Source organism: Delphinus delphis, chromosome 2 (assembly GCF_949987515.2).
Source record: "Delphinus delphis chromosome 2, mDelDel1.2, whole genome shotgun sequence".
Taxonomy (NCBI): Eukaryota; Metazoa; Chordata; class Mammalia; order Artiodactyla; family Delphinidae; genus Delphinus; species Delphinus delphis.
The window spans coordinates 136,439,509-136,455,115 of record NC_082684.1 but is presented as its reverse complement, the minus strand read 5'-3'; the positions used below and the strand labels follow the sequence as shown (position 1 = coordinate 136,455,115).

Below are 15,607 nucleotides of genomic sequence, written 5' to 3'. Positions count from 1 at the left end.
TCCTTCAGTGGTTCTTTTGCCCCATGATAAAATCCAAATTCCTTATGAGTGACACATATGAGCCTTCAGCATCCAATCCAGTGGTCCTCCATGAGGGGTGCCATACTCAGCAGGCAATTGGAAATGTGTAGGGATACTTTTTGATTGCCACAGTGATTCAGGGGAGCTTTTGGCCTGGGCCATGGATGGTAAATGTCCTGCAATGCATGGGGCTCTCCTGTCCAACGAGGAATTATCCCACCCAGATGCCAGTAGTGCCCCTGTTAGAAACCCTACCGCCTCTGTCTGCTTTGCCAGTTTCACTACCCACCCCCCAACATATGACTTTCTGTCTGCCCGGCCTCCCTCAACTCCAAAACCAAGAAGTCTTTGCTGTCAAGGAGTCCTGGAGGATCTGGCTTTATATGTATAACAATATTAGAGAATAAGGACCATAATAACAATATTCACAAAGTGACTTTCTTTCATGGTGGGGTTTTTTTTAATTTATTTATTTATTTTTGGCTGTTTTGGGTCTTCGTTGCTGCGCGCGGGCTTTCTCTAGTTGCAGAGAGCGCGGGCTACTCTTAGTTGTGGTGCACGGGCTTCTCAATGTGGTGGCTTCCCTTGTTGTGGAGCACGGGATCTAGGCACAAGGGCTTCAGTAGTTGTGGCATGCGGGCTCAGTAGTTGTGGCTCACGGGCTTAGCTGCTCCGTGGCATGTGGGATCTTCCCGGACCAGGGCTTGAACCCGTGTCCCCTGCATTGTCAGGCGTATTCTTAACCATTGCACCACCAGGGAAGCCCCCATGGTGGGGTATTTTTGTTTTGTTTTGCTGTGTAGAAGCTTTTAAAATCTTTTGTAGTTAATCAGTCTTTTCTTTCTTGGCTTCTTGATTTTAAGTCATGTTTGGCCTTTTTTGCTTTTCTGTCCCATAACTTGAACATTATTTATTTGCGTTGTTTTCTCCAGCCAGTGTTTGTTTGGATTTATCCATAGGCTTATCATTTCTTTGCTCTCCATTTCTTCTTGCATTTCAGACCTTCCTTCTGGGATTATTGTATTTCTTTATTGAAGTACAATTCCTTAGAAATGCCTTTTCTGAACATCTGTTGGTAATAAATTTAGCTTTCATCTCTTTGAAAAAAAATTTTAAGCTGTATTTTTGGTAACTTTTAATTCTGATACACTCAAATTTACAGAAAAATTAAAAGAATAGTTCAGGAACTTCTGTGTACCCTTAACCAGATTGACCATTATTTACATTTTGCTGTCTTTGCTTTGTGATTCTGTCACTTGTTCCTCCTCCTCTGCTCCTGCCCACTCCCCCATCTGTATAACAAACACGTGTCACACACACAGTTTTTTATTTATTTTTTTTATTTATTTATTTTTTTTTTGCGGTACGCGGGCCTCTCATTGTGCGGCCTTTCCCATTGCGGAGCACAGGCTCCAGACGCGCAGGCTCAGCGGCCATGGCTCACGGGCCCAGCCGCTCCGCGGCATGCGGGATCCTCCCAGACCGGGGCACGAACCCCTGTCCCCTGCATCGGCAGGCGGACTCTCAACCACTGCGCCACCAGGGAAGCCACACACACAGTTTTTTAAATGAAATATTAACAGTATGTTGGAGACATCATGCTCCTTCACCCCTAAATACTTCACTATGTATTTCCTAGAATCTAGTACATGCTCTTATATAACCACAGAACAGTCATCAAAATCTGGAAATTTAACATTGTTACAATATTACCATCTAATCCACAGACTATATTCAAATTTCCTTAAGTGTTCCATGACTAATGACCTCAAGCATCTTTTCATATATTTATTGGCTTCTACTTTCTCCCACCCCCCAGGTTTACTGAGATATAATTGACATATTCTGTTATTTCTTTTGCTTAATATCACAGCCTACTTCCACTCCCAATGACCCTCTATCACATATTGAACTCCCTGCTTGTAGTAGCTACACTTTGTCATTTTTTTTTTTTTTTTTTTTTTGCGGTACGCGGGCCTCTCACTGTTGTGGCCTCTCCCGTTGCAGAGCACGGGCTCCAGACGCGCAGGCTCAGCGGCCATGGCTCACGGGCCCAGCCGCTCCGGGGCACAAACCCACGTCCCCTGAATCGGCAGGCGGACTCTCCACCACTGCGCCACCAGGGAAGCCCACTTTGTCATTTTTTTTTTTTTGTCACTTCTTGATCTGCCTCATGTACCCTGCTCCCACTTCTTCACTTGGTGAAACTTTTATGTATTTTGCCACTTAGTTTCCAGATTTTTGTTTCTGGGATTCTGTGATATTGTGATGTATAATAAGAAACATATTTGGTCTTTGTCTGCTGTTCCTGGCACCCAGCTCCTGAAACCTTTGGAATTTTCTAGGTGTGGAGAACTATAAAGGTGTCTTTTGTTAAGTTAGTGAGGTGACTTTTGAACCCCACACCAGGTAACCTAAGAATGGGGGCTGCTTGCCAGGGGAACCAAGCATGTGACTGGAGGGTTGGAACTTTGAGTCCCACCCAACCTCTTGTGGGGGAGAGGGGCTGGAGGTTAAGTTCAGTCACCAGTGGCCAGTGATTTAATCAATTGTGACTATGTAATGAAACCTCCGTAAAAACCTAAAAGGAGAGGGTTTGGAGAGCTTCTGGGTTGGTGAACACAGGGAGGTGCTGGGAGAGTGGCTTGCTAGGAGAGGCTGTGGAAGCTCTGTGCCCTTTTCCTCATATTTTTCCCTTTGCATCTCTTCCATCTGGCTGTTTCTGAGTTCTACGCTTTTATAATAAACTGGTAATCTAGCAAGTAAAATGTTTCTCTGAGTTCTGTGAGCAGCTCTAGCATGTTAATTTAACCCAAGGAGGGGGTTGTTGGGACCTGCGATCTATAGACACACAGATGACAACCTTGACTTGGAATTTGGCAATTGGAAGTTGGGGGGAGGCAGTCTTGTAGGACTGAGGCTTTAACCTGTGGGAGCTGATGCTATCTTTGGGTAGATAGTGTCAGAACTGAGTTGAATTGTAGGATACCCAGCTGGTGTCAGAATTGCTTGGTGTAAGGAAAAACCACACACATTGGAATTGGGTATAAAATCTTAGATGGTGATCAGAAGTGGGATCAGAGTCAGAATTGTAGCTACTGTTCATGATATCTTTGGAAAAGAAAACTTTTGACTGATTGACAGCCTCTACGTCTAATTTATTCTTCCTACTGTTGTTTCCAAGGCAGTTAATTGGACTTTACACCATGGCTCACAATCCTAATATGACCCATTTGAAGATTAATCGGCCAGTTACTGCCCTTCCTCCCCTTTGGGTAAGGTGTGATGGTTCAGATCCTGAAGGTACCTGTTGGCTGGGAGCTGAGCTTATCATAACCAATAACATCATCACAGGAATTGTCTTGTGCATGGTCACCTGTAAAGGTGAGAACTCACTTCTCTTACTTTTGTGGGTGTGTGTGTATATATTTATTTGTATAGTTATTGCTTTGTGGTTTTTACTGAAACTTGATATTGTTAAGAGGGAAGTGCATGGAACTTGTGTTAGCCACCATGAATCTACTGCAATGTGTAACTTGCAGCATGTAAGAGATAGTCCAGAAACAGATTTCCAGAAGTCCGAACAGAATTTTATGGCTGTTTTATTTGGGTTTCATTTCATTTATATGTGTGTATTTTTGGAAGTTTTCATTGGAGGATAAAAAAGTTGAATATAATTCCAATTTCATAGTGGGCCTTTAATTATACCTTTGGTAGTATTATTGACCTCTGTTCCACTTTCCTTCTTTTAAAAACATTTCATCTGTGATTTAAAATTTAATTTCAACAATCATTAGTGTTAAGTTGTGATACCCTCAGAATTTGAGGGATTATAATTTTCTAGCTCTAATGATGTAATTTTGAATTGTACCTGTAAAGTATTTTCTTTCTTTCATGTCCTATAGCTGATAAAAATTATTCTGTAAATCTTGAAGACCTCAAAAATTCACACAAGAAAAGACATCACTTGTCTACTGTAAGTATTTCTCTTCTATTCATATTATTTTCTTCAAACTGCTAACGATCTGCCTTCCTAGTGTAAAGGTTTTTTCACTCCTAATATGACTAGATATTTTTCTGTAGTATCAAAATGTTTATTTTCATATCAACTAATGACTGAAAATATATGCCTTGCCTTTTAGCTAATCTTTGTGATGAAAAAGAGTTGTCTTATTTTTCCATTTGGAATAAAAGCATGGCACTTTGTTTTAAAAACAAATTTTATTTATTTTATAAATTTATTTATTTTTGGCTGCGTTGGGTCTTTGTTGCTGTGCGTGGGCTTTCTCTACTTGTGGCGAGCAAGGGGTTACTCTTCGTTATGGTGTGCAGCCTTCTCATTGCGGCGGCTTCTCTTGTTGTGGAGCATGGGCTCTAGGGCTCACGGGCTTCAGTAGTTGTGGTATATGGGCTCAGTAGTTGTGGCTCATGGGCTTAGTTGCTCCGCGGCATATGGGATCTTCCCGGACTAGGGCTTGATCCCGTGTCCCCTGCATTGGCAGGTGGATTCTTAACCACTGTACCACCAGGGAAGACCTCGATACTTTTTCTTTTGGGAAAAGAGTCAGTCATTTTGATAATGGGCCTTTGGCCTTGTGAAAGCACAGCTAATGGTTTGCTGGATGCACTCTTTCAGTTAACAGCCAGCGGCTTTGCCCAGTATGAGCTCTTTAAGTCCACTGCCTTGGATGATACAGTTGCTGCCTCACAAACTACGATCACTTTGGATATTTCCTGGAGTCCTGTGGATGAGATTCTTCAAATCCCTCCACTCTCTTCAACTGCAACTCTGGTAGGAGCAAACCCTTCTTTCTGTTGCGTTTACTCAGTGTGGATTTACTTTGAACTTGCCTGTTGCTAGTGCTCCATGCTTCCAGCCCAGCCCCAGGCTTAGCTCTCCCTGGGCAGCTTTGAAAGGCTCAGCTTGCCCCTGAAGTCTCACCAGAGCAGCCAGTGGAGGTTTTGCCAGGTGATCTGATCTATCAGTTATCCACAGTGCTGCGATTATGATTAATAAAGTCTCTTGAGTGGGAACTCAAACGGAATCATCACAGTGACTTATAGTCTCTGCTGTTCTTAAAAGAGTGCAGATATTGGCAACACATCAAGAGTCATTATTCTATTCAGACCTTTCACCCTATATTTACATTTCTAGAATCTCTCTTAAGAAATTAATCAGAATTGGTAACAAAAATATATGGACAAAGATATTCAATGCAGTCACATAGCTGTGTTTAGAAAATATTAAAAACAAAACCTGAATAGTCAGTAGGAAAATGATTTAAATAGGTTTTCATGATGAAATAGTGTATATATATTTTTAAAATCATGATTTAAAGTATCTTTAATAATGAGAGAAAATGCTTATTATTAAGGGGGAAAAAAAAAGACCCAAAAAGTACAAAATTATATGTACAGTAGGATCTCAACTATGGTTTTTAAAAATGTGTACACAAAGGCCTGTATAGTGTTACAAGTGGTTTCCTCAGGGTGGTGACTCATGGATAATTATATTTTTAGCACTTTTCTTTTCCTGCAATAGGAATTTACATACTGGCATTTACTATTTTCTTCTCTTTCAAACCATCCCCCCTGCGTTTTTTTTTAAGAATTTAGGTTTATAAAACTTTGGCCTCTGGCGAAGACAGCACATTGTAGATTTAACACTTAGAAGTCTAATGAGCGTATTTATTGGGGGAGAGAGGGTGTTGTTTTTGGTGTGTGGTAATGCTAAGTTTGTCACCGAGTCTTGAGATGTATTTATTTATATTTCTACTCCTTGTCCTTTTGGAAATTCAGTGGGACGGAGTAGGAGAGCGTGTGTTCCACGTAGCTGCAGTTGTGGTATAGAGAGGGGTTCTGGTGGCCTGAATTTAGGGTACTGTATTGGGATGGGCGGGGTCTATGGTATCCCTGGGGAAGGTGTTCTAAATGCAGTATTGACCTACTTTTTCAATTCACTAGTGCTTCATGAAATATATTTTTAAATGTGTGGGTAGTTTGAAATGCAAATAACTGTGACCCTGATGCAGAGAAGATGGGATTACCAGTGAAAACTGACTCTGGGAACTTTTTAGAATATTAAGGTGGAATTGGGAGAGCCCAGAGGTCCTCTGAATCATCTTCACAGACAACTGAAATTTCTCCTTGTGAGTATCCTTCTAGAATTTGTAACGTATTAAATCTCATGTTTTCATTAAAATGTTTGCTAGTGTCATTGTTATTTAGTTTTGTGTTCTTCAAAACTTGTTCCAAATGTTATGTGCTTGGCAATTGGGACAGCGTTACTGTGTGGTAATTGTCCTTGCAGTTAAAGGGAACATTCATCAGTTAGTAGTTAATGGGTAACAGTTCTTTTGCCTTTTCTACGAAGTATTTGAGTTTTATTCATATGATGGATTCCCCTCTTTCCAGGTGAGTCAGTTGCCAGTTAATTCCAAATGTGTGTATAATCTGCTTGTTACTAACTGGGATTTTGATTGATGCTGAAGATTAATGAGCATGTGTTTTTATGTTTCAGTAGTTTAAGCTCCACTCTACAAATTCCATCTCAGAGGTGTGGGGGGGGCGCTCATTTTGTTTATTTATGTGTTTATTTATTTACTTTTGGCTGCATCGGATCTTAGTTGCGGCATGCGGGATCTTTCCTTATGGCTCCTCTCGAGTTGAGGTGGGCGGGCTTAGTTGCCCCGCGGCATGTGGGATCTTAGTTCATTGGAAGGCGGATTCTTTTTTTTTTTTTTTTTTTTTTTTTTTTTTGCGGTACATGGGCCTCTCACTGCCGTGGCCTCTCCCACCGCGGAGCACAGGGTCCGGACGCACAGGCCCAGCGGCCACGGCTCACGGGCCCAGCCACTTCATGGCATGTGGGATCCTCCCGGACCGGGGCACGAACCCGCGTCCCCTGCATCGGCAGGCAGACTCTCAACCACTGGGAAGGCGGATTCTTAACCACTGGACCACCAGGGAAGTCCTGGTGGGGCGTTGGGGGGAGTCATTTTAATGCAGTAGAAATTCCAAATGTCTTAGCTTGGCGTACAAAGCCAGTTATATCCAGTCACTGCCCTACTTACTTCTTTTTTCTTTTCTTTTTTTTAACAGCTTTATTGAGATAGAAATTACATTCCATAAAATTCACTCGTTTTAAGTATACAATTCAATAGTTTTTAGTATACTGACAGAGTTGTACAACCATGACCATATTTAATTTTAGGGTATTTTCATCACCCAAAAAAGAAACCCCATACCCATTAGCAGAAACCTCCCACCCCTGCCAGCCCCTGGCAGCCACTAATCTACTTTCTGTAATACTTTGTTCCTTTTTATTACTGAATAACATTCCAATGTGCATATGTACTACATTTTTGTTTATCCGTTCATCAGTTGATATATGTTTTGCTTGTTTCTACTTTTTGGCTATTTATGAATAATGCTGCCATGAATAGTCGTGCATAAGTTTTTATGTGACATATGTTTACACATCTCTTGGGTGGAGTTGCTGGGTCATATGGTAACTCTATGTTTAACCTTTTGAGGAACTGCCAAACTATCTTTTCCAAAGTGGCTGAATCATTTTACATTCCCACCAGCAGTGTATAAGGGTTCCATTTTCTCCATATCTTTGCCAGTGCTTGATACTGTCTTTTTTATTGTTGTTACAGCCATCCTAGTGGGGGTGAAGTGGTATCTCATTATGGTTTGTTTATGGGTTTTTTTTGTTTTGTTTCTTGGGGCTGTGCCGCTAGGCATGCGGGATCTTAGTTCCCCAACTAAGGATTGAACTGGTGCCCCCTGCAGTAGAAGCATGGAGTCTTAACTACTGGACCGCCAGGGAAGTCCCTCATTATGGTTTTGATTTGCATTTCCATGATGGCTAATAACATTGAGCATCTTTTCATGTTCTTATTGGCTCCTACTTATTTCTTTAGCTTAATCTCACTCCCTATTTTGCCATACTGAGCTCCCTGCTTGTAGCAGCTCCAGTCCCATCACACTGTCACTTTCTGGGGTGTGTGTGTGTGTGTGTGTGTGTGTGTGTGTGTGTGTGTGTGTGTGTGTGTGTGTTGTTCTGCCTAGTGTGCCCTTCTTCCACCTCTTTGCTGGGTTAGCTGTCTGTGACATCGTCACCTCAGATGATTGCCCTGATCCCCTAGAATAGCTTATGCTGCCTGTGCTTCGTGCTGCCGTAGAACCTTACGCAGCCCCCTTGTCAGACGGTTTATCAAACAGTAATTTATTTGCTTCTCTGTCTCCCCTACTAGGCTTGAGTGCCAAGTACCCCATTGTGCCTTCAGCTTCTAGCACAGTACCAGGTGTTTTTCATACTTTTACCTCCTCTCATTATTTCCCCATTTGTAAAAAACTTGGTACCTTTTCTACCTTTCTTACCTTTCTTGTTTCTTGAGAGCTCCTCTTTCAGGACCCTTCCTGTGGGCTTCCATCATACTTCTACCTTCGTGTCTCTGCCCTCCTTTCTCCACCCCGGCAGAGGGCTTGTCCATTTAGTGATTTGACTAATGCCTTTACGAGGGAACTCCAGACTCCCATCTTTAAGCTGCTACCACTTCTGGTCTTTCCCACTTCCATCAAATTAGTTCCCACATGAGTAGAGGGCTCTTCCCTCCAATTCAGTATGTCCAAAATGAAACTTGAAATCTCCAAACTAGATCCCCTTAATAAGCCCCCCATTTATTTCTGTGATTTCATCACTCCTTCAGTTTCACAGGCTAGAAGCCCTGTCTTACTTTAGTAAGAACTATCTCTAGTTACTGCCACAGCTAGAAGCTGCCACTCTACTGTGTGCCCAGCATGTGGTGCTAGATGGTTCGGTTATTTTGCCTGAGGTGTCAGCAACTGGTAAGTGGAAGGGCTGGTTTAAAACTCATTCGAATACATGTCTGTCTGTCGGACTTGAAAGTCCATACTTTGTTATAATCTCTCTTAGAAATTCACAGACTCTTAGATGTGCACGTGGCCATCGTCTCTCCAAGTTCAGTCCCCTGTATTTTTATAAATAGGTAGGATTTTTTTCTCTTCTTCTATTCCTTATATATTTCTGTCTGTCTGTCTCTCTCTTTCTGTCGAATGTACTGTTTGTTTTTTGTTTTTTTCGCTTTGAGGTATCTCACTGTGCCCATCTTAGTTAAAGCCCTTATTACCTCCCTTCTGGACTACTCTAATGATCCTTCATTGTTCTCAACAGGGACACACACTCTGGGCATCTTGGGCAGGATCATTCTTTGTGGTTTGGGACCATTGTACACATTGCAAGATGTGTAGCATCCTTGGCCCCCACCAAACTAAATGCTCAAAGCGCTCCTGTACACACAGTCACTGTGACGCCAAAATTTATCTTCGTGTTTTTCCAAAGACTTCCTGGGTTGGAGGATGATCTCACTCTTATTGAGAAACACTGTACTTTCTTTTTTCCTTAGACTCTATCCTGAGTATTTCTGACGGGAGATTTCTTAGCTGCTTGATCATGTCATTTTCCTGTCAAAAAATCAACAATGGCTGTTGTCTTCCAAATGAAATAAAAAATCTTTTTAAGTTTTAAGACCACTATTTCTGTCTAATCCCTATTCCTTGTACTCTTATTTGCTGCTGTTTCCTGGGTGTTTTCGCCACCCTTGGCGGAATCATCCCACCTTCTTCATCTTATCCCCTGCTCTGTAGCCAATGGTTTCTGCATTTGAGTTGAGCTAATGTTTCACATCGTTCCTCTGGCCATTCCAGCCTATCTTGACCTCAACCTCTTTCCTTATTTCAGTTTAGATATTGTAGGTAGAGGCATACACATTCATGGTATTTTTATGTAAACTTCCACTCAGTCTCACATTTTTGTTCCCCAGTTATTTCATCTGTATTATCGGTCCTTCTTAACCAAAATTAGAAGTGTCTTCAAGGCAGACTCATAGGTCTTGAATCCTTTATAGCACCTATGCACACATAATGAGAGTTCAGAATACCATCTTTAGCATAAGACTGCTGGATATATGTACTGGCACTGTCAGTTACTGTGTGACCTTAAGCAAGTTAATTAACCTCTTAGTCTCAGTAAAATGGGAGTGCTAGTAGTATCTGCCTCATAGGGTTTTTGTGAGGATTAAATAACATACTGCATATGAAACATTTAGAACAGTTCCTGGCATCTCATTAAACATTGAAGAATTCAAGATACTAGGAATTCCCTGGCAGTCCAGTGATTAGGACTGCACACTCTCACTGCTGAGGGCCTGGGTTTGATCCCTGGTCAGAGAATTAAAATCCCACAAGCCACGTGGTATGGCCAAGTAAAAAAGAAAAAAAAAGTGTATATATATATATATATATATATATATATATATATACACTAATATTATTACTAAATACATTTTACTGATTAAACTATGTTTTTTGCTAACAAGTTTTTTGGGTTTGTTTTTTTTTAATCTCTCACAGGTTTTAGCTGATGGTTTGAGGACTGGTGTAACTGAATGGCCTGAGTCTCTGGAAGCAAAATCTGCTGTTGAACTTGTGCAGGAATTTCTGAATGGTGTTTGTTTTCCTAACTCATGCTTGTTTTTTGTTTATTTTTCTTAACTGGGAATTTAAGCTTGCTATATTTAAATGTAAATTGTCTTTTTATGCTTGATATTCTTTTTGGTTGGGATATATCTAAAGCTATGAGGTCTGTCATGGTGAGAGGGGCAGCTTCCATTCTGAATTCCTAACTGTAGAGGTCTCAGTGATTTTAAGAATTAATAATACTTATTTAATTTACATTTTATATACTGCAATCGTATTTGAGATTGTAACCTTTGAGCACCTACCATGTGCTTGACATTGTGTGTCAGGGTCTTTCATTGTATCTTAGTTCATCTTTACACCCCTACCTAGTGGGTATCTATTTTGACCTCCATTGGAGAGTTAAGTAATTTGCTAAAATACCTGGTTATACTTCTGCTATCCTCATTTGCTTCTATACTTCTACAATCCATTTGAAAATAGAATTAGGATGGAAATAATTTGGAATGAAGGAAAATAAATAAAATCCAGAGTTAATAAGCTTTTGCCACTTTCTAGACTTAAATAAGCTGGATGAATTTGGTGATTCTACGAAAAAAACCACAGAGGTAAGTGATTATTATTGGAAATGCACACTGAAAGAGCTTGTAAAATTTGGTTGTACTGTTGTCTTTCACGTCACACAATCTCAGATGGATCTGCTACAGCCAAGGTAGCATTTTGAGAGTAGTTTTTTGTTGGTCTTTAATGTCAGCACTAGTGATTATTTTCCTTGACAACCGATGAATATTTTTAAAGAGAACTAGTACATATTTATTATTAATCACTTAACTGCAGAGAAATGGAAACAAATATGTTACTATACTGTGGGGTGGTATTATTATAGTATATTAATGTTATGAGATGGCATGTTAATATGCCACAGGTGGTACTATTAAATTGCACTTAATATGTTGTCATTTGACAAATAGGAAAATTGAGACAAAGGTAATTTAATTAAATATTTTTCCATGGGAGGAAAGTTGAATGCTTGTTTTTAGGCATCAGAGTTTAAAAACAATTTTAGAGGTCCCGTTTTTCACTATTTATTTGTATCTCCTCATTAGTGGATGAAATTGTAGAAGATGCATTCACGTCTCTCTTTGCATGTGTTCATGACCCCACCTTTTCTCAGAGTAGCATTTGAAAGCTTATTGGCCTTCAACTGTTGCACTTTTTAAAAAATAAACTGAGTATTCTCTGACACTCACTTCTTTTCCAGACAGTGAAACATGACTCTGCTGCAGTTGATCGGTCCATGGAGTGTCTTCTCACAGTACGGGGTGATCTCGATTTTGCTGAGCAGCTGTGGTGCAAAATGAGTAGTAGTAGGTGTCCATCAGGATTGTGAAATAAAAATTTTCCTGTTATTTCTTAGGTTTACTTTTAAGTCTTTTGAAAATAATACAGTGTGTACTGCTAGTCTTGTGTGGACATCTGGTTCCTGTTTTATCGAACTCATTTCTAATAATGCATTGGCACATTTTACTCAAGAATTTTCCTAAGACAAGGCAATTCGTAGAACCTGTTCTTTTCTCTTGCCAGAAGTATAAGACCTAGGTGGTTTTTATGCTGTATTTATATGAGCCAAAACATATACCTTAGTGAAATTATAATTATTAGGAAAAGATATTCCATAATATTGTACTAAGTATGTTATTTTATGGCAATGGGTTTAATTTCTTTCTTTAAAAATGCTTTTTTTGGGGGGAGGGGGCCTTTAATTTCTTTCCCCCTTCCCCATCCATAAAGTTCAGATACTTGTCTTCCACTTCATTTGTGTATCCTTAAAATGAATGACATATTTGATCTGCAGAAATAACCATGAAAGTAATGTTAGACTGACTTGCTTTCCAAGGTGTGGTTTCTTACCAAGACTTGGTGAAGTGTTTCACGTTGATCATCCAGAGTCTACAGCGTGGTGATATACAGCCATGGGTAGGTTTAGTAGTGTGTGTGAGAACCTTTTCTCAGCAGCATAGCAAACTGGTTAAGGACATAAGCTCTGGAGCAGACTGCCTGAGTTTGAATTCTATCTCTGCCACTTTCTAGCTGTGTAAACTTGGACAGGTTCCTTAATTCATGTGAAGCACTTAGCACCTAGTTCATAGTTAATGCACGGTATTTGTAAGCTACTAATATTGTCGTTACTGTTGCTATGAATGATTGCTCTCATAGACTACTTATGAGAGTACAAATTGGAACACTCTCTAAAAAGCAATTATGATAATGTATTGAGATACTCGAAATGTAGCCATCCTAAGGCCATACACAGGAATATGTATCAAGATTTTATGTATCATGATAGTCATTACAGCCTCATTTACAGTAGCAAAAATTGTAAATGACCTGAATTTTCACTATTAATGGAATGCCTAAGTAAATAATGATATAGCCACATAATGGCACATGTAATAGTTGCTACAGATGATGTGGAGAAATGCTTACAGTGTTCAGTAAAAAGAAAGGATTATACACTATTGTATAAAAAATATAAATTTTGGAGAGAAAAACCCAGAAACAAATACGCTAAAATATGATAGTCACCTCTGGTGGTAGGGTTACAAATGAGTTTCTCAAACTGCATTATACATTTCTGTACTTCATGGATTTTCCATAATGAATTTGTGGTTTTATAATGAAGAAAAATCTAAGGTAAAAGCTAGAAACAAAAAGATTCTTCATCTAATAGGAATTATTTTAAATAACACAACTGCCAATTCATGACAATGACAGAAACTTTCCGAGGTGTGAACGGAGATACACTCCAGAGCAGAAGCATGCAAACCCTACTCCTATGTGGCATTAGTCATTCTATGCATTTTAGTCTTGCCCATCGAATTTTTCTCTTGAGAGTTTCTGTGTTTGTGAGATATTTACAAGTATATCGCTACCATGTACAAGTGCAAAGTGAAAATAGTATTAAAAAAAAGAAAATGCAGAAGATTGTGTTGGAAATTAGAGATAACAGAAGGACAGTAATGAGAAAATGTCAAATATTTTAGGTGATGAAAAACGTAAGGTTATAATATAAGTTTTAGCTTTTAGCTAATGCAGTTTGTTTGTCTTTTGCTTACTGGACTTTTTATATTTATATTTGTGGCTTTATAAACTTTTCCCAATTTCTAGCTTCATAGTGGGAGTAACAGTTTACTAAGTAAGCTCATTCATCAGTCTTACTATGGAACCATGGACACGGTTTCTCTCAGTGGGATTGTTCCAGTTCAGATGCTTTTGGAAATTGGTTTGGATAAACTGAAGAAAGATTATATCTGTTTTTTCATAGGTAAGGCCATTTCCCAGCTCAAAAAATTAAAAGCTGCCTCACAAAAAAGTAAAGGCTACATAGGTATTCTCAGATTTTATCTTTGTACTTGTCCCTAATTGTTTGTAGTCCTGGCTTTGCCCCTGGTTCACTGTGAGACAAGCACTCCCATTTTTTGAGCCTTAGTTTCCTGCTCAATAAAGATATTATATTAAAGGTAGCTATAGTTTTTGTCTTTAATTCAAATGTTTTGAGATTCTTTGAGGTTAATGTAGTAAATAAAAAACGCTTTTTATTTTAATACCCATTACTTGCTTGTTTTTATTAGGGGCAAACTGTGATCATTTTTAGAATAAGTATTAATTTATATTTATGGTGTAATGTACCAGAAAATTTGGCTTTTTGTGATAAACTGTTTAGCTTGAGCATTTCTTTTATATATGAACTATGAAATTTTTTGCTTAGGTTGCTTAATTTGTAATAGATAATACCTAAGGCTTAATTGCATATATGTGTTTTTTCTTCATAGGCCAAGAACTTGCATCTTTGAATCATTTGGTGAGTTTTTATTCTAAAGTTGGTTTTTCTTTATTCGGTCATTCTGCATACAGTTATTAAGTGTCTATTCTGTGCCAGCCTCTGTTCTAGGAAACAGGTAAATTAAGACAGGCAATTACACTGTCTAATATGACAGACATAAAGGTAGCCCATTCAATGTCACTTCTCATTCTTTATAAATGTATGATACTGACATAAAATTGTATCCTGCTTATTAAACCAATGTACTCCCACAACTCTCATTTATCTAAAACGGTTAAGGAATGCCTTTCTTTGATAGGCCTTATAAGGGAATATTTGCTTTATATTCTCTTGACCCATTTCTTTTACACGTGAAGGATTACTTTCCAAAGAATTTGTTATGTTCCTTAACATATTGATTCAAAAGATGCTTCTGATATATGTGGAACCTAGAAAAATGGTACAGATGAACCGGTTTGCAGGGCAGAAATTGAGACACAGATATAGAGAACAAACGTATGGACACCAAGGGGGGAAAGCGGCGGGGGGTGGTGGTGTGATGAATTGGGAGATTGGGATTGACATGTATACACTGATGTGTATAAAATGGGTGACTAATAAGAACCTGCTGTATAAAAAATAAATTAAATTTAAAAAAAATGCTTCTGGGTTTCAGGGTCATGATTATGAACTTTTTTATTTTCCTAGTGTCTTGATTTAGAAAGTTAAGGAGATTAAAGAGCATCCATAAGGACCCTTGACATTTGTTGTAAGATTCTTTTAGAAAATGGATCTTCAAATGACATCTGGTCTCTTATAAAAATGCCAAGATAGAAAAACTCTAGCTTCATCTATTATGCAAAGTAAGACTCAGCTGGATTCTTTTGAGGTTAATTTTTGCTATTCAGAGTTTAAACATTTTTTAAGGGTGTATATTTTTAATGGAAACTTTTAATACTTTTTTTTATACTTAGAAAAGTAATAACATTTTGAAAATTAGAATATAATGCAAATACACCCTTAATCTCAGCATTCAAATATGAGTACCCTCATTTTTATGAATTCCCCTCAAGTCATTTAATATGCCTGTTTTTTAAAATATGGTTTGACTTTTTTTTTTTTTTTTTTGGCTGCATTGGGTCTTTGTTGCTGCATGCGGGCTTTCTCTAGTTGTGGCGAGCAGGAGCTACAGTTAGTTGCAGTGCGCGGGCTTCTCATTGCGGCGGCTTCTCTTGTTGTGGAGCACGGGCTCTAGGC

At 39.0% G+C, this 15,607-nt stretch overlaps 1 protein-coding gene across 4 annotated transcripts in view; it reads left to right on the top strand.

Moving 5' to 3' along the window:
• The window catches only part of ZWILCH (zwilch kinetochore protein), a 38,797-nt gene that overhangs the window by 9,859 nt on the left and 13,331 nt on the right, over positions 1 to 15,607 (top strand). For all 4 annotated transcript variants that reach the window (XR_009518254.1, XR_009518253.1, XM_060003720.1 and 1 more), the window contains exons 5-14: positions 3,206 to 3,405; positions 3,927 to 3,997; positions 4,658 to 4,813; positions 6,099 to 6,170; positions 10,462 to 10,555; positions 11,086 to 11,135; positions 11,789 to 11,894; positions 12,425 to 12,504; positions 13,696 to 13,852; positions 14,361 to 14,389. Coding sequence is in view for 2 of the 4 variants with exons in the window: in XM_060003720.1 (XP_059859703.1) it covers positions 3,206 to 3,405; positions 3,927 to 3,997; positions 4,658 to 4,813; positions 6,099 to 6,170; positions 10,462 to 10,555; positions 11,086 to 11,135; positions 11,789 to 11,894; positions 12,425 to 12,504; positions 13,696 to 13,852; positions 14,361 to 14,389 (1,015 nt within the window). In the remaining 2 variants the exon portion in view is untranslated. The remainder of the gene's footprint in view (positions 1 to 3,205; positions 3,406 to 3,926; positions 3,998 to 4,657; positions 4,814 to 6,098; positions 6,171 to 10,461; positions 10,556 to 11,085; positions 11,136 to 11,788; positions 11,895 to 12,424; positions 12,505 to 13,695; positions 13,853 to 14,360; positions 14,390 to 15,607) is intronic.